The sequence below is a fragment of the Chroicocephalus ridibundus genome, chromosome 8 (assembly GCF_963924245.1).
Source record: "Chroicocephalus ridibundus chromosome 8, bChrRid1.1, whole genome shotgun sequence".
Lineage (NCBI taxonomy): Eukaryota > Metazoa > Chordata > Aves > Charadriiformes > Laridae > Chroicocephalus > Chroicocephalus ridibundus.
Window position 1 is genome coordinate 368,735 of NC_086291.1, and position 25,011 is coordinate 393,745.

Here is a 25,011-nt window from a genome sequence, read left to right on the forward strand (position 1 = left end):
CTGCCCCTCCCCCCGGTGTTGACCCCGCCCCTCCACACGAAGGGGCGTGTCAGGGCGGGGCTTAGCGTCTTTAGGGGCGGGGCTATGGTGGGTCTGACAATGATGGGCTTGGCAAGGGGCGGGGCTTGGCGATGAGTGGCACGCGAGGGGCGGGGCCTGAGGGCAAGGGAGCCCCCCCGGGGGCGTGTCTTGGGCGGAGTCTGGCAGTGAGAGGCGGGGCTTAGAGGCGAGGGGTGGAGCGAGGCGCTGAGGGGCGTATCCGCGGCGGGGCCTTCCCGTGGCGCTGAGGAGGTGGCGCCCCGCTCCGTCCCCTCGCCTCGGTACTGGTCTGTGGCCGCCTGTCCCTCCTGAGTAGCCGGTGAGCCTCTCCGGAGTTGGGACGGACCTCTCTCGTCCTGCCGTGCCGATGTGTGTGGCGGCGGAACGGGCTCCGCTTCTCGGCCGCCCCGCGACCTGCGGTCTCGGTGGCTGCGCTGAGGTGGGGGGGGGACCCCGGGCGGGCCGGGGCCGCCGCGCTCCCTTCCCCTCAGTCCCTCCGGGCACTCGCCGGAGTCCATTGCGCTGCTTCACTCAGCCCCCGTGGCCCTCCCGGCCCGCTCTCCGGTGCGCTCTCGCCGCTCGCCCTCTCCCGGCTGGTCTGTGGTGGGCTCCGAGGGAGCGTGGGGAGGCTGGTCCTGGGCTGTGCCCGCTCTCGGGCTCCGCTTCGCCCCGCTTCCCCCTGCCCAGCTGCCAGCGGGCCGCTCGGGAGCCGCCTGCCCGGCCCGTGCCGCCGGCGGAGAGCGGGGCTGCGGGCCGGCCTCCCCGTGAGCGCTCACGCTGCAGGGTTCCTCACAGAAACCGCCGCGTCCGGGTTTTTTCCGCGCAGAACAGAGGTCTGCTTTTAATTTGGTTTGTTATCGCTACATATAAAAGCGACCTATACTGCAGAAATTCGCAGTGTAGGTTTTTGTCAAGGGAGATGTTCAGAGTCTGTCCTCGTGAGTGACACTTCTCCTGACTTGGGACAGGCGACTGGACACGTGAGGCCTTGCAGACTGTATCAGGGGAAAAATATAATGATTAAGCCAGGTAATTCTGAAAGCTGTAATCATTTCCATGAAATAGTCCACCTCTGACTGCAGCCCTAAAGCTCTTCGGCTGGAGCTGGCCGAGAGCAAGACCTCGCGGTGTCTGGGAGCTGTCTGCTGTGTGCCTGGTGGAACTCCGCTGTCTGAACCCATCAGATCCTGAAAGAGTTGTGTGTAACTTTCCCTGTGTCAGGAGTAACTTGCTCTGGCTGTTTTTGTCAGAACGTAATAGTAACGTGCCAGTGTTTTTCACCAAAGTGCTGCACATCTCTGCATATGCGATAGCAGTGCAGTGTTTACAGGAGCTGCTGTAGAAATACTTCTACGGATATATTAATTGCATGTGATTCTCCTGATACCCATAAAGTTCTGCAAAGGGTAGGGTTGATTTTCTGCCTTTTGCAAAATTTGGGAAAAAAAAGCCCAACACCCCCCCCCCCCGCCTCTGGCTAATTTAAATCAGGAATGAGGCTCTGTTTAATCAGTTGCTTGACAGGTGGTTGTTTGACTTTTTTATTTATTTTGACTGTGTAAAGTGAGTTATGAAGGCAATACAATAGTATTGTTTGGTGGTGTTTTTTCCACAGATATTCTGATCACTATGGCAGCCACAAGAAGTGTGATGAGAGCTGTCAGAGTTTTTGAATTTGGTGGCCCTGAAGTGCTTAAACTCCAGTCAGATGTCTTAATTCCTCATCCAAAAGAAGATCAGGTATGTATGAGTTCTGTGAACTGAAATAATGGTACTGACTGATAATAGGTACACTTGAAACAGAATGAATAATACAAAACAAAACTTTTTGTCTTGAAGACGTAGTTTTTTATTGGCGTATTCGTACTACCTGAGGCATCGCATTTAACAAACGTGGGCTTTTTACTGTTGTGTGGGCTACATATTCCATATGAAGGATTTCCTGAAAATAGTTTCAGCTCAACACTGAATTTTTGCTGACTCTATTTAAGAATTAAGTTAAAATGCCACAATACTATTCTGTGAATTCAAGTTCTAAATATTTTTAATTATTGCTTAAGAAGCATCTTTTCTTTTAGGTGTTAATTAAAGTCCATGCCTGCGGGGTAAATCCTGTTGAGACATATATTCGTTCTGGAAATTATGCTAGAAAACCAGCGTTGCCCTATACTCCTGGCTCAGATGTAGCTGGTGTAGTAGAAGGTGTTGGGGAGCATGTGACTGCATTCAAGGTATTTATACACTGGATTTTAATTCATTATTGTTTATTGTATCCTCTTTGTATGATTGCTATACTACTGTTCCTGGTTTTATTGCTCATAATCATGTAGTCTATTCGGGGGGGAAAGTCACCGTCATTGACTGGTAGAAGCCTGCAGCAGGATCATATTGGCCATCCAGTCTGCAGGTGGAACTCTGGGGAGGACTTCAAGGCTGTTGGCCTTCAAGAGTTAAAAGGGCTCGGAAGAGGCACTTTGGTTTCTCTGCTTAAAGCGATGATATCGGGCGTACAAAGTTGTGGTTCAGAACTGTTTTTATGGCATTGCAGAAATATTTGAAGTTGGATACTTCCTGCTTGAGGTAATAATTTCACGCAGAACTGAAAAATTTTCTGTAAAGTTTTTTTTGGAAATGGAAATAGCTTTTATGTTACTGACTTAGAAAACCCCATAAATTACATATTTGTCATAAAAACTGTTCAAATACTTTATTACTCCAGTCTAGTAATTTTACTTAGATTTTGTCAGGGGGAAAATCTCAGGACAGGAGAAGGCAATCATCAGTTTCCTAAAAGATATCTACGAAATTTATTTCGTTTTTAAATCTGTTCTTCCTTTCACATCACTAGACTGTTGGTCTCGGACAGGCAAGAAAAATGTAGTTAAAATAGTGTTGGAGTTTCCTGACTTGGAATTTATGTAACCGTTGTGGGAGAGACGAGAGATTTGGGTATCTAGAGAGAAGAATCATGTTTTTGTGTATTTTCTTATCAGTAGTTCACTCTATCTGCTGTGTGTGCGTTTTGTTTCTTATGGAAAGCGCGATGCTCTTTACTGAATGCAGGAGCGAGATGCGGAGGTCAGTGTGTGCCACAGGCAGACACCAGAGGCCAGGCTCCGTCATTTGCCTGCTCGTAATGCTTGAGACACGGCTGTGCTGACCTGCAGCCCTCTGCGCCGTCATTATACCCGATGCCTGCACACCAAACTGGCGTAGGCCACGCGCTGTTTGTTTATTATGATCAGTGTGCAAACAGTAGAAAAACCAGAGCCTCGGTAGCTGTGGCGGCTGACGGCGACCAGGCACACATACGTACGGGACGCTGCCTTTCCTCCCTCACCGCCTGAGTCGCTCCTTTGAGCTTTGGTTACCTTGGAGTATATTAAGAGTATATCTCTTTTCCACATTCAAACAAAATTAACTGACAAATGTTGCTTTTGTATTTGTAAAAGCTTCTGAGGTTTTGCATTTGGAATCTGTGGATGGAATTCTTCAGTGATCAGGTTCATTAAGGTTAATATTAAATGAGACAGTAGGTTTGTGTGTTATGCTGGAGAGCGGGGGGTTATAATTATGACACTTAAATCTAAGTATATGAAATTATATAGTTTGTGTTGCATTGATTGTATGTATTAGCATTTATAAAAATCTCTGTGACAAATATAACTGGTTATTTTTAATAGGAGAGCTGTTAGAAATAGCATAAGCTTCTGTGAATAGATTCTTAATGTATATTCAGGAAAAAATAAAGGAGGTGATTAATTTCTCTGTTTTCTTTCCCTCCTTTCTAGAAAGGTGACAGGGTTTTTACCATCGGCACGATCTCTGGAGGATATGCAGATTATGCAGTTGCTGCAGCTAATAGAGTCTTCCCTTTGTCGGGGAAATTGGACTTTAGGCAAGGAGCAGCCATTGGAATACCCTACTTCACTGCGTATCGTGCTCTTTTCCAAAAGTAAGGTGCCAAATCTAAGTTTCTGCATTTTGCTTTTGAATATTTAAAATCTTAAAGCCCACATTGTCCTTGTCCTGTAAAATGGGGGCGGTATCAATGAGTGGTTTAAAACACTCGAGTTAAATTTGTTATGCTGATGGAATTGTCAGATAATTGTTATCTAGAAGCCAGCGACTGTATTTTCCTGTTAAGTATTTATTCTTAAAAGAACAGACCTGGAAAGGCTTCTTCAATAAGTATCACATAGTAAAACATGTAACTCTTTTTCAGAACTCATTAGTATTTTAGCTGGGGAAGGAAACCAGGAATAGTTTTCATTTCTTAATTAAGCGTCAATGACCTGTAGAGCAGAGCCACTTCTTTCCTTCGTGAGCCTCTGCCGGGAGATGCTGTGTTCAGTTGCCGTGGGACTGTATAACGAGTAAACACCAGAATTCCGTGTCAGCTGGGTGAGAGCTCAGGGCTGGAAATCTGGTTTCGTTTGGCAGGACAAATGATGAGAATTAGTGTGCTTTATTTTAAGATCTGTGAGAGGTGAAGATCTTGAACTGAGGTTCAGCACCAGACCGTTACTTGCTGCAAGTTGCATGCTGACATAATTGCATGTTACTTAAATTCATAAATGATAAGGTTTATTTTGCCTCCTTGTTTTCCCAAAGAGGCTGATTATACCTGTCTAGCCTAACATACATTGGAAATAATACTGTGTGAAAGGTGAGATTTGATGTCAGTATACGCAATCTGACGCTTAATGATTATGTGCTGCGATCCTAATGACAGTATTTTCTGTGTTTCCCTTCAGAGGGCGTGCCAAAGCAGGGGAAAGTGTGCTCGTGCATGGGGCGAGTGGGGGAGTAAGTATTTTGAGGCAAGTTGCAAGAAATGCTGCTTTCTGTCCTTGTATCTCCTTTTGTCTACGATGTGATTTATGGTCACGTTTATATCAATTAATGGATTAACAAAATGAGTGTTTTATTTCAGACACTTTGAGATAGTTTTTGCTTCGAGCAAAGCCTGTTACTGCAAATAGTGATGAAGCTGCATGAGTGATGGTGTAAGGCCCCTGATGCAGAGGGTCACGTAATGAACACGCTGCTGCAGTCGGAAGCTACTGCGGAAGTTTTATATCTGGTCTTCCTGAGATAAAACTAATAGCAGGAAGCTGTAATTTTAAAATATGTACAAGTTGATCTCATTTCTCTGGGTAGCAATCACTTGTGCAGAGCAACTGTGCGTTTCTGGGATATTTCTGCCTGTTGGCTAACAACTGGGCGCACAGGGAGAGATACTGGGATATATAAAGTCGTGACTGAATATTATGTGAAACTGGAAGTATGGTTTTCTTTTGTTTTACGTGACAAGCTAACTTCAGATCTTTCACACAACATTCTAGTTGAATTTGTCCCCCATACTCTGCACTTTGATGCCCAGCTTCTGCTGATGCACCAAACAGCTGCTGTCAGCGGGCAAAATGTCCTTAATTATTTGGTAGACAGCAAAAAGGTGATTATGGCAGTCTCACAGGAGGAGGAATTCAGATCTCATTTGGAGATACTAGAATGACATTCAGCATCGTAGCCTCTTTTTTTTCCTTAAACTAAATGTAGTCTTTAAGTTCTTACTTATTTTATGTTTCCTTGGCTTTGTGTCAGATATACACGTCCCAACTTTAATAGGCAGACAACATTCTACATGGATTTATATCAAATGCTGATAGCTATTAAAAAAACCACAAAACTTTGCTATGCCTCTAAGTATCTTTTCTTTTTTTAAAGACTATTTGGTTATCTTTAAGATCTAAATTACCTATTATGGCTAAAAAAATTTTTTCAAGGCCAGCTTTTAAAATGGGTAAGTTCCGAGTTGCTGGTAGAATATGTAAAATTCAAAATGCTAAGAAAGAAAGAGAAAAAAAGATTTCTTTTTTTTTTACCTTTTCCCCTCAGGTGGGAATAGCAACATGTCAGATTGCCAGAGCTTGTGGTTTAAAGGTTTTGGGTACCTCAGGCACCGAGGAAGGCATGAACGTGGTTCTGAGAAATGGCGCTCACCAAGCATTTAATCACAGGGAAGCCAATTACATTGATAAAATTAAGGTAAGCACGGATCAGAGCTAGTTGATGCAGTATGTATTTGTCTTACAAAATGTGAACAGTTGTTTGCAGAAATTTTTTAAAGCAGATTTATGTAGGCGCAGTAGCGTACTGCCTTTTTCATTTCTAACAAGGAAAATCTTTTCCAGGCTGGAGAAGCTGAGCTTTCTTCACAGGCAGTGGCATTTAGAACCTCTTGCATTCCCGCAAATTCCAATACGGTAGCATATCGTAATTCAGCATATCAAAATATGCTAAAATTAAACTTATTAGCTGTCAGTCTTAGTATAAAGGCTGTATTTAAAATGTAAACAATAAACTGTAAAATGTCTGTTATCTGTAGCATATGAAGTAAACAGTGGCACCCAAGCACTAATTGGAGTGATTTAAATAGCATATTATGTCGTGTATAGGAATACATGGGGACGGAAGGAGTTGATATAATAATAGAAATGCTCTCTAACGTCAATCTTGCTACTGACCTGCAACTGTTGTCCTACGGAGGAAGGGTGATGGTGAGTACTTTTTGTCACTGACTTCAGTTTGTGCATTTAGCAACGCAATTCAACAGTTACAGCTTCGCTGTCTTTTAACTCGTTTGTACCAGGTCGTGGGCTGTAGAGGTCCTATTGAGATAAATCCAAGAGACACCATGAGTAAAGAATCCAGCATAATTGGAGTTAGTCTGTTTCTTGCAACTGAGGTAAGAAGCATTTTTATTTCAAAGAGTGTTTTGTTGGTTTATTTCAACATCTCTTTTATTTCCAGTTAAAATCATTTGTAGGGATGAAGGCACAGTTTCGCTGGAAGTAACTTGTTTGTTCATTCCTTTACGTTTTGATTTAATCTTGGAACATCATAAAATATTTTTGTGTTGTGAAGTTTGATTTAACCCTTGCATTAAATAGTCAATACTTTCCTAAAATATAACGACCTTGTGGTAAATGCTGTCTTTATTACCTGCAGGAGGAGAGGCGTGAGTGTGCAACAGCGCTCCTTGATGGCATAGAAGCTGGCTGGCTGAAACCCGTTGTAGGCTCTGAATATCCGCTGGAGAAAGTCGTGAAGGCTCATGAAGACATCATTCACAGCAGCGGTGCGCGAGGAAAGATGGTGCTCCTTCTGTAAAGCCTTTTTCCAGTTATTTTGTAGCTGTTCTGACTGCACCTTGGCTTACGCGATTCATTGAACGTATGTTATAAAACATACTTTTGATCAGGCTTGACAGTAACAGCAAATGCTAACTTACATTAATTAATTAAGAATTTATTTTCTTTTTGTAACAAGCAGGGTTGCGTATACTTTAAAGTATTTTTAGTAGCTTTTTTGTCTGATGTGGAAATAATAAATTTTCTGTGCTGATGTGGCGTTGTGATGCAGGGGAAACTGTCTAATTTGGTATCGCGCTCTGCGTGATGTCAGAGCGAGGGGGCTGTAGGCAGTGCAGAGTGAAGCCTGCTGTTCAAGCAGGTGCGCACATGTACATGACTAACTATATGCATATAACTAGGGCTCTGTAAATTTTTTAGCCACAAAATTTGTCTTATTCAAATTTTGTCGCATAATTTACTTGGAATAAAAGCTTTTACTACCAAACTAGTTCACTTTCCAGTTCCAAAGATGGCCAAAGAATCTGTCAGATAGGAAGTGTTTGGGAGCAGAGGCAGTTTCGTTTCACGTGCCTGACTTGGTGTTGGAGGTGAGAGTTTCCCAGTTAATCCAAAGGCACCATCACGCTGGGGCTGCATGCTGATCTTTGCTGCTTTGCAGCTGATGCCGTTGGCGGAAGCAGCTGGTTCCTTGCCGGTAAATGGCTGGGTACAGAGGGTTTCTGTTCTTCCTGGGACCTTTATTAAATGTAAAGTCGCCTGAATCCCTGCTACATCGAGGAGAAAAGAGAGGTTGTACTGCTTTCGTGGGTACTGAGAATTCCTGCTAGTTCAGAAGTCAATGTGTCCACGTTGTTGACTTGTTCCAAATACAGTCCAATTAAGGAAGGACAGTTACTTTGATATGTTGACAGTTTTTACACTCAAAAATACTGTTTGGTATTACAGGCACTTCCTTTTAATGATATAATTCTTTAACAGGCAGTGAAGGCATCTTCTCTTGCAGAAGAGTTTTCTCAATTTGAAGGATAAGCTTTTCTATTCCTTTGAGGAAAAGTGAGTCCCTACTAAAAAGAAAGTTTTTAGAAGTATTTTTGTCTGTGAAGGTTACTTGCTTTTTAACATTTGGTCTGGATTCGTTTGGTGTCATACTCTCATAATTCAGCACATGGGCTCTGAATTCATGTGTGGTTTCCTCAGGGTGGAAGCTTCATCACGCCACCATTTTCTAAGTTGTGATTTTTTTTTTTTCTGAACAGCCATTCAGTTCTACTGACATTTTGCTTAATCTAAGCTAAGAAAATAATTGGCAAAATCTTTTGAAATGTCTGGATTTCTCATCTATGTTTGTCATCCCTTGTTAAAATATAAAGGTAAGAGAGGGCCCCCGTCTCTTTATAAGCCCCTCGATCAGGTCTTAACATCTTGTTTTAGTGTTTAATCGACCACGGTTGTTCTGCGTGTGGTTGGGAGAAATCAAATCCTGACACAGTGCTTGTCTCCGGAGTCTGAAATGGGTTCATTACTGTACCTGGGTGGCCTCGAGGGACAAAATTGGACACTCTTCGTGTTGAACTCTTGCTGTCATTCGAGTGTCTTCTTTGGTCTTGGCAGACGTGTTCAAAACAAACCAAAAACCTGTGCCTCATCTCTGCTTTTGCACAGTGGTGGGGTTTTTAAATTTTTTTTATGAGAGTAATTGGAATTGAAATATTTTCCAAGCTTGTAGACACGTTAGGACAGAAATGCTATATATACTTAAAAAAGTGGTAGAAAATTGTCAACTTATTTATTTACACGGAAAACATTGTGGGTGATAGCATCTGTCACCTCTAAGAGCCGCCTTCTTGCCAAGTGGCTTCCCCTTGGAGGAGACCAGGAATGGTTGGATCATTCGAACTCACGCAGTGCCAGCTTGTCTAAAATCTGCCTCAGAAAATACCCATCCTTTCTGCTTGATTTTTCTCTTGTGCATACTACGTGAAGAGAAGCAAAATGCTGGCTGGGAATTGAGATAATATTGCTTTACTCCCTCCTGCTTTCCACGTGCCGTCTCAATAGACCCAGGAGTGGGTCCTGGGCTTCACGTGGTCTTCTCCGACAGCCACGACCCCTGTGCTGTCACTGATACATGGATGAAAATATTTTGGCAACTTGCTAATGGAAAGTGGACAATTTATGGTAAGTGGATAGAAATCAAGAGAGAATTTTCTTTAGAGCTCTATCAAAAAGACTTTATTTTTGTGTCATTGTAGTTGACTTGGATAACAATAGTTGAAGTGTCACGGAATCGTGGAATGATTTGGGTTGGAGGGGACCTCTAAAGATCATCTAGTCCAACCCTTCTGCCACAGACGGGGACACCTCCCACCAGACCAGGTTGCTCTAAGCCCCATCCACCCTGGCCTTGAGCCCCTTCAGGGATGGGGCAGCCACAGCCTCTCTGGGCAACCTGGGCCAGGGTCTTGCCACCGTCAAGGCAAGGAATTTCTTCCTCACATCTCATCTCAATCTCCCCTCTTCCAGTTTAAAACCATCGCTCCTTGTCCTGCCAATACAGGCCCTGCTAAAAAGTCTTTCTCCATCTTTCTTGTAAGTCCCCTTTACATCTTGAAAGGCTGCAGTAAGGTCTCCCTGGACGGAGCCTTCTCTTCTTCAGGCTGAACAACCCCAACTCCTCAGCCTTTCTCCAGGGGAGAGGTGATTGTGGAGTACACCAGCCTTCTCCCTGTCGGTTGCCACGAGCTCTCCTGGCTTATTTACTGGAGGTCGCACATTCTCTTTAATCTTCCTTGTCTGGCCAATGTATCCGTAAAGGCTTTTCTTACCATTCTTTGCATCCCTCGCCAAATTGAGCTCCAGCTCTGCCTGGGCTTTCCTAATCCCATGCCTACACATCTGGGCAGCGTCCTGGTATTCTTCCCAGGACACCCGTGGAAGCGTGTGTGCTCGTGCTATGTCAAATCCAGCTAGCAGAGTTAATGAGGCTATGGGGAGCTATTCTCGGCCCAGTCGCATGTTGTTATTTTCTAATTTGAGAGAATGTGAGATAAATACTAAACACCGATATTTTTTCTAAGTAACTGAGTATAGGTAGTAATCCTTTTCATATTCTACATTTTAAAATTAATTCTAGTGCTCACACTCCCTTTTGGGTTAGCAAACAGCGATAGCAAAGACTGGTGTCAGATGAAAGACAGGTGGCATCTGTCCTTCAGTTACACCTAGATTAGTGTTTTCTTTTTATTCACAGCCCTAGTAAGGTCTCGTTGGGTAGTATTTTCATCATTTCTCTGAGCTGGGCACTGAGGCTCAGGTCTGAGGCTGGGGCCATGCTGGAGACAAATGTCGTGTAATTGTAGTGCGTTGGGGGAGGAAATGAGTATGGTTTTCAAGAATATGAACTTGGGAGCAGTAGCCAGGCATGTATCACAAAAAAGGAAAGAAGATCTTTACAGTGAGGCTTATGAAACAAATTCAGTTAATACTGATGATAAAAGAGCAGGGTCTTAGTGTCAAATGGGGAAGGAGTGTTTTCTAATGCAAGGTTGAGTCATGGAAGGAAGACTTTGTCCAGCACCACATGGGTCCCTGTGGAAGTACCTCTCCTGTTTTACATTAACTTCTTAGTAGAGAGGAAAACGCTCTAAGTTCAGGAGTCAGGTTTGCAATGTCAGGCTTCTTCAGGTACAGAAAGGTCTCTTTTAATGCCATGTGAATTTTATTTGGGACTGCCACTCCAGTGATAATTTAAACTTAGAACTGAGTATTTTTTTTAACATACCATAAATAGATATACATCTCTCTATACATATATATATGTATACACACTTTTCCCAACAATATTAATTCAGCAGGATTTAAGTAAGTGTTTGTATTTCTGGGGGGGGTGGATGATGTTAAGATATTAGAACTTTAAGTCTTGTTATTAAACACAGGACTAAAGGAATGTACTGGATCACTGAGTTAAGTCCTCATTTCTTTCGAGCAGTTTGTCATATAATTGGTTTTGTGAACTTCTAAAGCAGGTGGACCACAGCACTGCTGCTCCTGTGCAAATGTAAACGGGAGGTCATTCTGCTATTATATGGAGTCATACCCTTCGTCCCCAGGCCGTGCGGATGCCCTGTGGAGAGGAGCTGGGTCCCTCCGGCGCTGCGCTTTCCCCAGGGGCAGGAGCTGCATTTCTCCTTAGCCCCAGTTTGAAGGGTTAGGGGTGACCGGGCAGGTGTGAGCCACGCGGGCAGGTAACGGGTAGTGTTGAGCTGATCATTGAGGTGAGAGGCGCTGACGACTCCTGTGCGTTGAGGCAGGGCGCAGTGCGCGGCAGTGGGGGCACAAAGGGAATCTGCGATTCCGCGTGGCAACGCTGTTAGGAAAAGTAAAACACTTCTTAATATTAAGGTACTAAGTAGCAGGTTAAGAGTAACAGTTACCGAGTGATATGATTATGGACATGATGTGCGTATAAAAAAAAAAAAAAACAAAAACAAAACACCAAAAAAAACCCCCCAAAACCTTTTCTTTATAAGTTGTATGTATTTATTTTATTTTTAATGTGGCCTTTGGTGCGAGGGCGTTACATGAACAAGAGGTTCATGGTATATGGTGGCTCCTTTCTGGCTTGGCGCTGCCTCCGTGCGGTAGCTGATGCGCAGAGATGAGGCTGAGAGCGGAGCTGTCTGGGCTGTGGCAGCGCTGCACAGCGCCTGTGACGGGCGTCTCACCAGGAGATGTCAGAGTGGTTCTGTTCTCATCACATTGCAGGCTTCCCTCTGCAAAGGTAACCCGGCAGGAAGAGACAGCATGACTTAGACTGCTTTGTGAAGAAATGTACTAGAACATTTAATTCTTTTGTCCATTTTTGATGTATCGTACAAAGGGAAGGCATTGTTTGAATTTTGGAAAAAGTCTTTTGGATATAAATAATGACGTAGCACTGGACACAAAGAGCGGGAGCAGCAAGGAAGCTGTAGTGGGTGCTTTCGGGCAGGAGATAGCGTATTGGAGAGTCGGGTTGTATTGCTGAAACAAGGTTGGATTCCAGCTGGTGGCTGTAGCTGCAGCAGTGCAGGATTTCGTCACCGCTGTCGTGCTGGAGCTGGGGACACCGGTTTGCCCACGGCTGTGTTACCGTAGTCCCAGCCTTGTGTGTTAGTGCAACCCCACCCTTGCTCACCTGCCAGGGGAGGTGTTGAGACGTTCACGGCTGTTTGGGCTGTGCTCCCTGCTAGAGACACTAATGGCCGGTGGGGGGAAATCACCTGGGCTAGGCAACTTCTTCAGCTGCGGCAGCTGAATTGCTCAGAGCTGTTATTTGTCCCATTTCTGGATAATCTTTCAGGTGTGTCTGACCTGTGCATGGCACCCGGCCAGAGACTCTGTCCCCCTCGAGAGTCCTTGGTTCTGCTTTTCCTTTAGGAGCTGCGGTCCCCTTGGCAGAGCAGGGAAGGGTGGAGGAAGAGGGTGAGGATCACAGACAAGCAGACGGGGCAGGATGACTCTGTCAGGTGGTTTGTTTTTGAGTGAACTGGCCCCTGCGTTGGCAGTTTGGGGCTGGACACGGCTACCGTCGTGTGCCCAACACTGAAAAGGGTGGAATTGCTCTGAAAAGCCATTGCCATTTGTTAATCGCATTATGCCCAAAAGAAATGCTGCCTCCGCCTTCTAGTCATTAAAAGCATCCCCTCTCTCTTGTAATTACATGGTCCTGTGTGTATTCCTGACTTCATGTGCTACAGCGTGATACAATAAATTAATGAGACTTTAATTGCAGAGTTGGGAAGATAAAAAATCAAGAGGATATTGATGTTTCTGATAGTTGTTTCCTTTACCAAAGGCAATTCCCTGTAAATGCAGATAGATCATGGGGACAGTGTAAGTCCTTCAACACCTTGGATCAAGCGTGTGGGGGTGGGACAGCCCTCCCTGTGCCCCGTTCAGGGGTACTCTGTGCCGCCAAGGCATCACCGTAAGATTGTGCTTCAGCTGGAACCCACAAGAAGGGAAGAATAGCATGGAAGGGTGATTATATCTCCTTTACCTGACTAAATCTAGAGAGGGCTGAAGTGGTGCTGTGGAGCTTTCCTGTCGTTTGTGCTGGAGGACGGACCTGGGCCTGGGTGTTTGGGATGACTGTGCATCCGCGCACCTCGGGCTGCGGGTTTAACTTCACGGGTCTGCGTTGTGCCAAAATCCCTTCTCCATCCTTGTCTTTTCCCTTTCCCCTCCCTTCCCAGAGCCCGGTGTTACCGCGGGGCCGGGCACCCCCGCCCGTGCCGGAGCGGGGCCTCCTGCCGGGGGCTGCGGGGGCTCGGAGCGGCGCGGGGGCGGCGGGGGCGAGCAGGGCCGGTGCCGAGCGGGCGGAGGGAGCCGCGGTGCGGGGCCGGGCCGCGGGTGCAGCGGGCCGGCCATTGGCGGCGGGGAGGGGCCGCGGCCGCCCCGCCGTGTCCTAGCGACGCCCGGGGACGCGGCCGGTACCGCCGGGCCCCGCACGCCCCGCACGGCCGCCATGAGCGGCCCGCAGCCCGGGTGAGTGCCGCCGGGCAGGGCCGGGGGACGCGGGGGGACTCGGGAGACGCGGCGCCGCCACCGGCGCCTGCCGCGCCCGCGGCCCCTGGGCCGGGAGCGGGGGGAGCGGGGCGGCCGCGCTGCCTCTGCCGGGCGTTTGCCGTTTCCATCCCGGAGCCGGGGCGGCCGAGGGCCCCGGGTGTTCCCGCGCCCCCGGGCTCGGCGCGGCGCGTTGGGCCGCGCTGCGGTTGCCGGGGGGAGCCGGTGCCGGCGCGGAGGTGGCGAGCGGCCCCAGACCGCGTCCCGCGGAGCCCCCGCCGCGGGGGTCCCCGTGTCGCGGGAACGCGGGCGCGCAGGGAATGGGGCACCCGGCTGCGGGCGGGTCCCTCGGCTCTTGTCTGGCATCAGAGCTGCAGGTGTGAGTTTCAGAGCACCCAAACTGCCCCCAGGCAGCGTGAATTACAGACGCCGAGGAGCTCTGCAGATCCCCATCTCCATGACAAAATTTGGCACATCCTGTTTTAGGGGGCGATGCTCCGAATGAAGCCATGACGTAACTTGCTCGTGGCCGTACAACTGATCCGCAGCAGAACAGGAGTCTTTTGGTTCCCATTTCCCCATCTAGTTGTGTTCAGGATTGGAGGAGGATTTCCATCTGTCCGTGTTGAACTCCGTACTTGAACTTTCTTAATGAGGAAAAAGGAAGAGCTGGCTCCAGTGAGAGCAGTTTATGTTTGTGAGTGGTCAGTTCAGGTGTTACCCTGGGAGCGCAGATGATGCCGAAGCGCAGGTGGCCACCACCTGGCTGCTGCTGCCACCCAAGGGATGGGGGGCCATGTCCACGCTGCCCATCAGCCTCCCAGGTCCGTGGCTGGTCCCGCTGTTGGGCACGGAGGTTCCCCAGGGTGTCCGCAGAGAGCTCGTGCTCCACGCGTGGTGGTCTCCATGTGCCCCGGGGAAGGAGTCACCGGGCTTTGTTCCCTGCACTTCTGGTCGCCCAGAGAGTCCTCAGCTGAAATGGTGATGGATGGGACCCATGGCCGGTTTCACCTGACAGGAGAGCTCCTCCGCCTCCTCCCTGCCTCCGCAGGTCCATCTCAGCTGACTCCAGAGGTCTGCTCTGTTTCACTGGAGCTGGGTAGTTAACATAAGGTCCATGTAAATTGGGGAGTTTTCCTTTCTCCTATGGTATACGGTCCCTCACTTTAAAATTCTAGTCAGGCAAGAAGCTGGCAGATTTTTTGACAGTGATCTTTTGCTTTTATAAATTCAAAAAAATGTAATCTCTAATGTAAAGTGTCTTCTCATCTCTGATAGTCAGCAAGATAATCTATTAAAAAAAAAAAGTGGATGCCCATTGAAAAGTTATTGTTAAAATGAGATGCTGCTGTTTCTCAGTGACTCCATAATAAAAGAATTGGAGGAGACTGCTGCACTTTATTCAGTCTTGATTGGGCATGAATTTGGGCAACTTGGCTCAAATTTAGATGCAAGTGAGGGAGGATTTTGAGCAAATTAATTAAAAAAAGAATCAGGAACAAACTGTGTACATCCAAGTGTTCTAAATAACCTTAAATGTGAAATTACTGAACTAAGAGTGATATGTAGTCACTGTCTGCGATGCCAGAAAAAAACCCGTGATACTAATTTTGAGAAGAGCTTCAAAACCAGTCCTGGAAACTACAGATCAGTCAGTTGAGCTTCTGTGCCAGGAAAATTGTCTGCAATTATGATAAAAACCTAGAATTCATAGGGAGAAGAATAAATAGGATAAACAGGCAGAGAAAAAGGAGTCCCATAAATATCCAGATAAATGGACTTTTTGGACTTACTGCGTCACAAACATTTTGTACAGTACTATTAAGACTGATGCTTTTCCTTTGCTGGGTGTTTTTCTAACATGCATTTTTGTCAGTTCTGTGCTTCTAGCTGTGACAGAGGATTTAGGGGTGACATTTGGATATAGCTCTTAAATATTTAAATCTCTGGGAGAAAACTTCTGATGTGAACTTCTGTTATCTCTCTGTTGGTGCCGTGTGCGGGAGCAGAGGAATAAATGGGGCCGATGGTCTGCTTTGCTGAAGAGCTTCTTTCTGACAGTGGTTTCTGACATTTCTCAAATAACTTGCTATTAGGGAAACCCCCCTGAAGCCAGAGGCTGCGTTACTCTGTGAAGCTCACAAGGACTCCCCTCTGTGTCACAGCAGTTCTGTCACTGCAGCTCTCTGAACCCTCTCCCTCCCTGTCTCACCCCCATCCTTTGTAAGCAGCGGTCTGAATTTTACCTCCGGGCGGGATCTGTGGGTCAGCAGAGACGGAAAGGACCTGGCTGCTGAATGGGGAGCGTGCGGGGGTGCTGCCGGGGCCCTTCCCCAGCACGGCACGTGTCGGTGCCACGGTCACTTGCGGGCACATGGCAGCATGAGTGTCACCTGAAGCTTGGGCTCGAGGCTAAGTTGTGCGCTTTGAGAGCGTGCCATGGGTTCCGTTCAGAGGATAATGTCTCCCCCGGGCTGCCCTGGGGCTGGAAAGCCTGCCTGCACCCGGAGCGCCCAGCGGCTCTGATCCCCGGTGCCAGTGGGATGCTCCAGAGGGACCTGGGCCAAGCGTGAGGAGGGCACCGGTGTGTCCCACTCCCAGCTGAGCTTGCCTGAAGTCTCCTGGGGCAGGGCCAGCTGGGCGGCTGAAATAAGGAGGAAAACTGTCAGAATCTCCAGGAGGGCACAGGCTTGCGGGATGAGCCCCTGCTCACTGCACTGACTTCAACCCGAGTTGGAGTCGGGAGCTGGGAATTCCGCCTGGCTCCCTCTGCGCTGCTCCTGCCGGCAGCAGAGGGCAGGAGCCCGGGCTGCCCTTGGCTATGGCACTGCCAGAGCCCAGTGGACCCCGTTGTGTTCTTCCCAATGGTTCAGTGGGTTTTGGATCAGGCCCAAGACATTTCCTTATTTCCTCCAGTGCCCTTTTGAACTTTGAATGTAATTCAGCATTTTTGAGGACCAGCCTGTTCATAGTTTAAATGAGAAAATACATGTACAGAGACTTCGTTGGAACTGGAGTTGCTACATCGCTGTGCTCAGGCGGGAGTTGCATTTTAACTAGTTATATGGTCCATGAAATATTAGATGGAGGGAAGTAAATGAAAAGGAATTGGATTGAGTTTCTCCTCGGCCTCCGTGTGCAATTGCCAGGTGATACCACGAGTCAATACTTCGCACGATTGATGTAATCTGGTGGTTTCAAATGCACATGCAAACAGTGGATTAAAAAAGTAATGTAGAACAGTTGCTATAGCAGCAGTGTTTAATCAACATGCATAATAGGGTAAGCTAAATTGTTTGTTTAAAGTTTAATTTATTATTGGTAGGCTACCTGTGAGATTATTGTGAAACCCCAGATAAAATTCCTGTAAGTCCACGATCTCTTTGGTTTTTTTGGATTCCTTTTTTTTTTCATTCGCTCTTTTCCTTGAGTATACTTTTGTGCGTGGTAATTCAGCCCAGCAATAGACATTTGTCTTGAACTATCCCGTTGAAAGGTGCGTGACAGAGGTGCAGTGGCGTTCAAGCCAAAGGGAACAAGAGAGATCAATCTCTTGTTGTGTAATTAAAATATATCCTGCCTAGAGAGCCCAAAGGTCAGGCTGCACACGTTCTGCAATAGGTACCTGAGTGTATACGTTTTACAAACGTGAATGGATTTAGAGTATTCAGCCTTAAGCCTACTGTCACTTACTTTGTTATTCGTCCTGTTTTCCAGAGGCTGAAATAAGATAAGGTTGTGCTAAGAACTATTTAAAAATGTATCTGCTCATGATGGATGCTTCAGCTTTTGTGTTCAACTCTCATATCTTAGGTTCAATTTTTGGAAGCTCGGGTCTTTGGTAGCTGCGATGCTTTATCTCTGTTGGCTCTCCAGAGGTGGGTGGAGCAGGGGAGGACCTTGCTCAGGCGGTCTGCGTGGTCTGGTTCTCCTTGGTCGTTGCTCTTACAGTTTTTCACCAACAGAAAAAAGATGCAATTTCTTCACTTTGGATTGTTCAACGTATGCATTAAAGACAACCTTTTGTGTATTGACTTGGGAACTGCAGAAGACTTGAGAGGTTCTTGCATTTCGTATCAGGCCCGTTTTATTGCTCTGGGTGCAGGAGGGACTCGTGCCCCCTGCGTCAGGGGTTCAGAGGCTGAAGACGAGCAGAAGGTAGCGCAGCCCAACTGTCCTGGCCACTGCAGCAGCCTGGTCCCGGGAGCCCTTTAGACTGAACGGCACTCAAGAGCCCTCCTCATTCGGCTGCTTGGTCTCTAAAATCTCGGGAGTGCGGTGCGGCAGGAGAGAGCCGGGTCCGTGTCTGCCCCGCGCAGGCTGGTGTCTGCCCGGCCATGGGTCGTGCGGTGTCTGTGCTTCCTGCCCCGCGGGGCCGGGGTCGCGCCGGAGGCACGGCCACTGCTCAGGTGTCCTCTGCTGCCCTGGGAGGGGTGAGGACGCGTCCTGTCCCGCCACCACAAAGCGTTCTCCTCAGCAGGACCCGCCGGTGGCGGGGGGGCAGCATCCCGGAGCCGGGATTCGGGCAGAGATGGGGGGCTCGCTGCCTCTGGTGCAAACGCTTCCGTTTCCCACGGAGTGCATTTGGGTTTTGTTTAGCTGGAGGAAATGGGTCACACAGTGGATCTGATGATTCTTGGTAAAATGTAGTAGCTGTATTTAGAGAGGGAAAAAAAGCAGTATTCTCCTCAGTGCACGCTGCACTTCGGACAAGCTGCTGCCATAGACTGACAGCCAGCAAAAATGTACTACAGTAACTTACGCTTTCTAGCCTGTAAATGCCACAAAAGTTAGGAATATTGCCCTGTACAAGTTTTGTGCAATTGAATTTATGAATGCGTTTGTGGGACAAGCATTCTTGGCCGTTTGTGTAAATAATATTCTAGAGTCACTGCTGTGTTCAAATAAATGGTCCCTGAGATAGACGGGGCAGCTCCTGATCGTGCCGTCCTGGATTAGTTTTCCCAACAGGTTTGTGGGTTCTGTTGGTGTAAAGGCCAAATGGAGAACTATTTTTTGAAACAGACTTTTTTTGTTCATGAACAAATGAGTGCTTGGCCAGGCAACAATTTAACAGGAACCAAATCCCAATTGAGAAAATGGTTCAAAACAGGAGGGAAGAAAAAAGTGTATTTTTTGACACTTGAAATCGAAGCCACTTAGTTTTCTGTGTAGGTGTTCCAAGCCATGAATTTGTATGCAGTCCCTCTGACGGTGGGAACATTGAAGAAGAGGGAAGCGCCATAAAGCAATGGATGAAAATGTGGATGCTGAAGGAGGCTTTGGCTGAAAACACAAATAAGTAGTCTTCACCAGAGCAAAATTTGCAGCCAAGTTAATAATGTATATGCTAACTTTCAAGCCAGCGAAAATACTATGGAAACAGTGTCTTGTCTTAAAAATATGTTTTGGTGCTAGCAGTTTCTGCTAACGTAAGTGGGCTGGAGGAGGCAGTTGTTTATGTCGGGTACCAGGCAGTAGTGGCTGAGGGCTGGCAATGGGGACCACAGGAAAACTCCTTTGTGCAGGCGAAGTCTGACAAGTGACGTGCTGGAGCCGGAGGCTGGGCCAGGCGTCCTCTGGGGCTCCCTCCCCACACAAGTTATTCTTACGGGTCTTTACAAAAGCTGCTAGAGGCTCCCTCGGTGCCGGGTCTGTCACCAGCGGATCTGTCTGGGGAGGCTGTCGCGGGAGTTGGTCTCGGAGGCGACGTTCAGGGCTGGGCTGTGTTGGACCCCGCGCCCCGGCCGGGGTACGCTGTTCGGTGCGAGCTCTGTGTCTTATGGACAAGTCTCTTGTTTCTGATACAAATCTTCCAGAGGCGATAAGATGTTGCTTTTACATAATCCAATGGGCATTTATCCGACAAAATGCTGCTATTGGATAAGTCTTTATAATTTACGCTGTAATAATTTGGCTGTCACGGGGATTATATGCATCTGTGTTGATTTTATTTCAGATTTCTTGCAACCTACAATAGCCTTACAGACAAACACCTGGCTGGATATTTCAGCAATACCAGGATAAGACGACATCTTCGGAGATCAGGACTGGTGAGATTGAAAAGTTTCCTTTTCTGAGGAAATAAAGAAAAAAATTCTTTGTTTCTTTTAATATTGCAGAAGTCAAACCACTGGTGGTTCTGTTGTGTATTTGTTAGAGGTGTGTGCTGTCGCTGGTAAGAATTGGACCAGCTAGCCAAACGCATGGAATCGTGCGGTGCCAGATCAAAGCCACGCCATCACACGTAGAATAAGGGCGGGTTTGTTGGATGCAAGCATTTCCCACTGCTTTGTCATCTACCCTTGGTCAGCTGGGAATCGCAGGGACGCAGGGCTGTGGTGCACAGGGCTGCGCTGCTGCAGGCAGAATGACAGAGAGACAGGTAAAACTGAGCTCGGAGCTTGGCTCCCTGTGGCAGCTGAGGGAATAGTGTAGCTGGCATGGAGCACGCTTCAGGAGGTCAAGGCCCAAGGGCCACCAGGGCTGTGGAGATGCTGGCCTGAGGGCTGCTGGTGGATGGTGGTTCCGCACGAGACATGGTGTGCTAACAGCCGAGTGGAGGCCATTCTCCATAGAATATCGACCTTAGTCTTCCACTGCACCTACTGTAATGCAACGGTCACCATGCTCATCCGCGTGACACTGGGAGCGGCGGCTGACAGGGACTGGTGATGTGCGTAAATACCAGAGAGCCTTGGCTCAGCCCTGTGCTTCCGCTCGGTCATGCAGTTTCAGTAAGTTATTACCGCACAATTACGGTGATGTGAGAATGTTTGTCAACCTGCTTGCACTTCATGTCCAGGCAGAAGAAGATATTTCATGGAGTTTTTGATAAATTCAGAATGTTTTTATGTTTTTACTCCATATCTCTTTTTGCTCATGGGAGCTTGCCTCTGCAAAATCTTTCAGCTTGCAGATATACAGAACCATATTAATTCTCTTAGTTTTTTTAAACTGTGAAGCCTAAGCATCGCTGACTCTACTAGCTGTTTAAATAGCTTCAGTGGTATTTTCCAGAAGTGTTTAATGGAAAACTGAAGAATTTGGTAAAGGTGAATGTGCTGGATTTTTTTAAAAAATACTTATACGCTCTTAGGTGTGACTCCGTTTAGCACAGGGACATGCAACCCTTACACAGTAGGACATATTGTGTATTTAATTACACAATTTAATTTCCTTTAATTAAGGAAGAATAGTATTTAATTCCCCCCCACTGACCTGGGCAATGGCCCATGATGAGTAAGTCCAAGCCCTCTACTGCTCCCTTCCTCTGGCTGATGGGGCTCAGGGGGCCAAAGGAACGACAACTCTGTGCTGAGAAGGTGGGTTCCAGCTCCGCGGGGGAAGCAGAGGTGGTAGCTCACTGGGAAGGGAAAGTAGTCTTTCTGGGAAATTGCACTTTGTTTAAAAACATACTTTATTCTGTCTTGTTTTTAGTTACACTATATTTGTTTATGACAGATCTCAAGGAGTGGAAGAATAATATCTGAGAAAGAATACCGGCTAAATGCAATGAAGAGAGATCACCAAAGATATGTACAGGAGTGCCTGGCTCAGGCCATCTTTCATAAGGTCCTTGACATGGAGGTATGCATTTACTGCTGACTGTAAGCTTTTTCCGAGACTCCCCTGCTGACAGCCAGAGCCTGTTCACTCCTACTGGACTGTTCTCTCTAGCTGTGCCCTCCTGCTGCCCTGAAAGGCGCGCTCCTGCTGGGAAAAAGGACAATCTTCGTGCTCAATGTCCCCCACGTGAAACCTCCGCTGGCCTCTAGCGGTGAAACCGTAGTGTCGTTAGAGCATACGCTGTCCCCGCTCACTGACCGCACTGCGGCACTCATCGGATTATGGGGTGATATTCACAGGGCTAGTTTGTGTATAAATTGTAATCAAAACAGAATAGTTTGAACATGGTTACGTATCTTATTGGAGTACAAAATTTGGGCGCATTCCTGTTACATATCAAGAGCGGAGTTGGTCCCTACAACTTTCCAAATGCTCAGCTGTTCCCTTGCCAATGTTAATATACACAGGCGTAATGCAAACCGAGTCAATCAATCATAGTTTCATAATAGAGCTCAATGAGGACCAGGGAGCAGGCACGTGATAAGCAGAACAGAAGCAAGTGTTCTTAGACTCCTTGACATCTCAGAGTGTCCATTAATGAGGTTTCTCTTTCTCTTACATTGATAGCGTCATCATCAGCTGGAAATCAAAAGGAAACTTGAAAATTCCGTGAGGAAGGAGAAGGTGCGGAAAATCAAGGTAAAGCTTGAGTGGTACCGAGCACTGGTGGGACACGGCAGTTTTGCCCTGTGTTAAATAACGACCGTGAGTCAGGCCAGAGATTCACTGAGCCAAGTGTCCTGTCTCTGATGTTGATGGAAAAGTGCAAGAAACAGGCAGGGAGAGGATGATCCTGCCGCAAGTTACATCCCCTTCTTCCTCTGTCCAGCAGTTTGGGAACTTCCGTTCATGTGCAAGATTCCTTTTGAATCTACTTATTGTTTTGGTTCTGCAGTGTTCTTGGTTGTGGAATTTAATTCTGACTTGTCTGAAATGGTACTTCCTTGTATTTCTGCACAATAATGAAGGTGTCTGCTGCCTGATAATTCTGTTTGATGCTCCACTGTTCTCGCTATGATAAAAGTTAGTAACCGTTCCTGTTTTTCAAGGCATTTTGGGGTTTACATTGCTTTTTCATATTCCTTCTCAGTTTTCCAAGCTGAAGACCCTCCATCTCTTGAATCTTTCATACATGAGCGATTCCAGTCTTCTCATTACTGTTGCCTTTTTTTTACCTTTTCTAGTTCTACTATTTCTGTTTTGAAATGGGGAACCAGAACAGGATGAATAATTTAAGATACGTGTTGTAGTTCTTCTAGTAATTCTAGACACTGTCTGCTTTTGACTGCTGCTGAGCACTGAGCTCACATTTTCAGCTCTTTGCCTCTCCACATGATATTTGGCAGAACCAGCATGTAAGTAACGAAAAGAGGTTTCAGGAGTCTTCCCTTTGGTGTCATGTAGGTAGAGTTTGATTCTGTAGTTGTTAGAGTCGTGGAAATCCCACAGAAGTCAATGGTTCTTCTCCCCATGAAGTCACTCGGACTCATATGGGAAAAGTTGTTCTCATTTTAGCTGAAATATACTCAAAATCTGATTTCACAGAATCACAGAATGGTTGGGGTGAGAAGGGAGCTCTGGAGATCACCCAGTCCAACTCCATGCCAGAGCAGGGTCACCCAGAGCAGGTTGGACAGAAACGCGTCCAGGTGGGGTTTGAATGTCTCCAGAGAAGGAAACATTTCTTCTATCTGCCTGCATACACTACACTGAGAGGAATGCATTGAGAAGCTAGCTGCTTCTTTGAGCAGTTGAAAAACAATGTCAAATCTTTTTAATTTTGTGAGCAATTCATCAGGTAAAGAAAGGACAAGATTTTAATGAAAAACACTGATCACTATGGTAGTTGCAAAGGCATTATTTACTGACTGAACTCCTGAAATTCGCCTGAGTGGAAGCAGCGACTACGGCACCCTATCAAGGGATTCTGGACTTGGATAGTTTTGGAACACAAATCAAAGCTGCCTCCTTCAGTGAGGAGCGTAAGGGAGACGCCTGCAGATATGTGATCTCTATCTTTGCTGTGATGCCACACTGGGACACAGGACCCCGGCGGGAATTAGCGGTGTAATTTAATTCTCATCTCATATGTTCAGTGAATTTGTCTAATGTAGAAGGAAAGGAGAAAGACAGAAGGCTGGGCAAAAGAGGATGAGAAACATAGCTAGCTATTTACAGAAGGGTGGTCAGGCCGGTGTGGAGCTTTTGAGAAGAAAAGGTAGGGAGAGGCAGCAGGCAGAGCAAGGAAGTGCCAGATGCACTCAAATTTAAAAACGAGGGAGACCTTCAACCAAACCAAGAATTGGGAGACAGGCAGAAACAGGCAGATGAGTTGAATCCGGGGGGATCCGCAGCTGGAGAGGGCTGCAGGGAAATGAATTGGAGATGGGAACAAGTCTTTTCACTCGTCCCTCTCTCATTCTCCCTTGATTTCCTTTCGTTCCTTAACCAGGTGTTCCATGGGGTCTAGGCAATTTGATCATCATCGCTGGGTGGAAGATGGAAGGCAAGCTCAAACATTGCTGTTAATTGTATTTAGTACCCCAGAGACGTAAATTTCTGTTCTTGTAGGTGCAACAATCCAGAAGATCAGTGGAAGGTGCTAGCTGTATGCGCTCCCCACATCCACCACTTGGGCCAAAAAATCGTTATGGGCTCCATCCTTTAGTGGCTGGAGAACCAGATGGTCACTCACAACTGGTGAGTTTCACCAAGAACTCCACGGGCTGTAATGTGAGCACACACAGCGTACACAGGTACCCACGACATCTGTGCTTGGTCTGGAGCATTGACTGCCCTGCTTGCTCCAGACTAGGGCCTCATCCTTCATTGCTTGAGGCTGTTCCTGTTTGCAGGGTCGTGTCATGGAAGAGTAATCTCGAGAAGCCAATGTTGCAGGAATGGCACATCAGAACGTATTAAAAAATAGCTTTACTTGTGATAAATCTGCTTTAATCTTTCCCTTTTACCTGCCTTATCAGCCAAGGTCAGGCCGGTATCAGTACGTTAAGTATGGTCAATGAATACCATGCCTGTAGGTAAGTTTACGGATGTTGTAAAATCCTGCAAGCAATGGGGGTCTTTTAGAAAACAGAGTTGAAGGGGTGCAGTAAGACTAAAGCTCATTCCAGAAGGCCGTGCTTTGGAGCTATTGGCTCCGCTAACAGGCAGAGGAGGAATGTTAATATACTCTTGAAATATGATGATACTAAAGTCTAAGGTCAAATATATGGTCTACTTTTAACCGGTTCTGCATTTCAATAACAATAATTGGTGCAGGTTGAAGAGAGACTTTCAGTCCTGAGCAACCTTCTCCTCTCCATCCCATGCAGAGGGCACCTGGACCTGTGGTTGGTTATAACGGTGGACATCCTTCTCAGCAACACCGGCCCAAGGAGCCTGCCTTTTCTAAGACGGTAAGGTAACTGAGTTAAACAGGTATTTTAGGGTTTAATATTTTAATTTGGTATTCTGAAGGATATACAAGGAAAATAGAAAATAAAAGAAAGTAATAAACATGCTGAGTATTGAAGAAAAATAGGCATGCATTTGTCATGCGTTCTCTCAGTGTCCGTATGCCAAAGTCACCAAAACATTCCACACTGCCACAGTTCCTATGAGTTCATTACGTTTGCTG

General features: G+C 46.7%; 2 protein-coding genes across 6 annotated transcripts in view; both read left to right on the top strand.

Moving 5' to 3' along the window:
* The first annotated feature begins 221 nt into the window (after positions 1–221).
* On the top strand, positions 222–7,449 carry CRYZ (crystallin zeta). Of its 2 annotated transcripts, none has more exons than XM_063344801.1 (9): positions 222–358; positions 1,655–1,779; positions 2,118–2,270; positions 3,831–3,994; positions 4,797–4,848; positions 5,941–6,090; positions 6,501–6,602; positions 6,695–6,790; positions 7,054–7,449. In XM_063344801.1, the coding sequence occupies exons 2-9, from the start codon at positions 1,669–1,671 to the stop codon at positions 7,213–7,215; spliced, it is 990 nt and encodes a 329-aa protein (XP_063200871.1). In that variant the 5' UTR covers positions 222–358; positions 1,655–1,668; the 3' UTR covers positions 7,216–7,449. The 2 variants fall into 2 exon arrangements, with proteins under 2 accessions (XP_063200871.1, XP_063200872.1); XM_063344802.1 differs by having other exon boundaries at positions 355–478.
* Positions 7,450–13,197: 5,748 nt separating this feature from the next.
* The window catches only part of ERICH3 (glutamate rich 3), a 33,401-nt gene continuing 21,587 nt past the window's right edge, over positions 13,198–25,011 (top strand). For 3 of the 4 annotated variants that reach the window (XM_063345256.1, XM_063345258.1, XM_063345259.1), the window contains exons 1-6: positions 13,549–13,727; positions 19,705–19,798; positions 21,210–21,335; positions 21,942–22,013; positions 23,946–24,074; positions 24,707–24,790. In XM_063345256.1, coding sequence (XP_063201326.1) covers positions 13,708–13,727; positions 19,705–19,798; positions 21,210–21,335; positions 21,942–22,013; positions 23,946–24,074; positions 24,707–24,790 — 525 coding nt within the window. In that variant the 5' untranslated portion in view covers positions 13,549–13,707. Of the gene's footprint in view, positions 13,221–13,548; positions 13,728–19,704; positions 19,799–21,209; positions 21,336–21,941; positions 22,014–23,945; positions 24,075–24,706; positions 24,791–25,011 lie in introns of those variants that run through there. The other variant, XM_063345257.1, reaches the window with a different exon arrangement.

Coding starts and splice junctions, on each gene's coding strand:
- CRYZ (XM_063344801.1), top strand. CDS start 1,669: ATGGCAGCCACAAGAAGTGTGATGAGAGCTGTCAGAGTTTTTGAATTT. Junction 2,271..3,830: donor AGCATGTGACTGCATTCAAG/GTATTTATACAC, acceptor CCTCCTTTCTAG/AAAGGTGACAGGGTTTTTAC. Junction 6,603..6,694: donor CCTACGGAGGAAGGGTGATG/GTGAGTACTTTT, acceptor CGTTTGTACCAG/GTCGTGGGCTGTAGAGGTCC.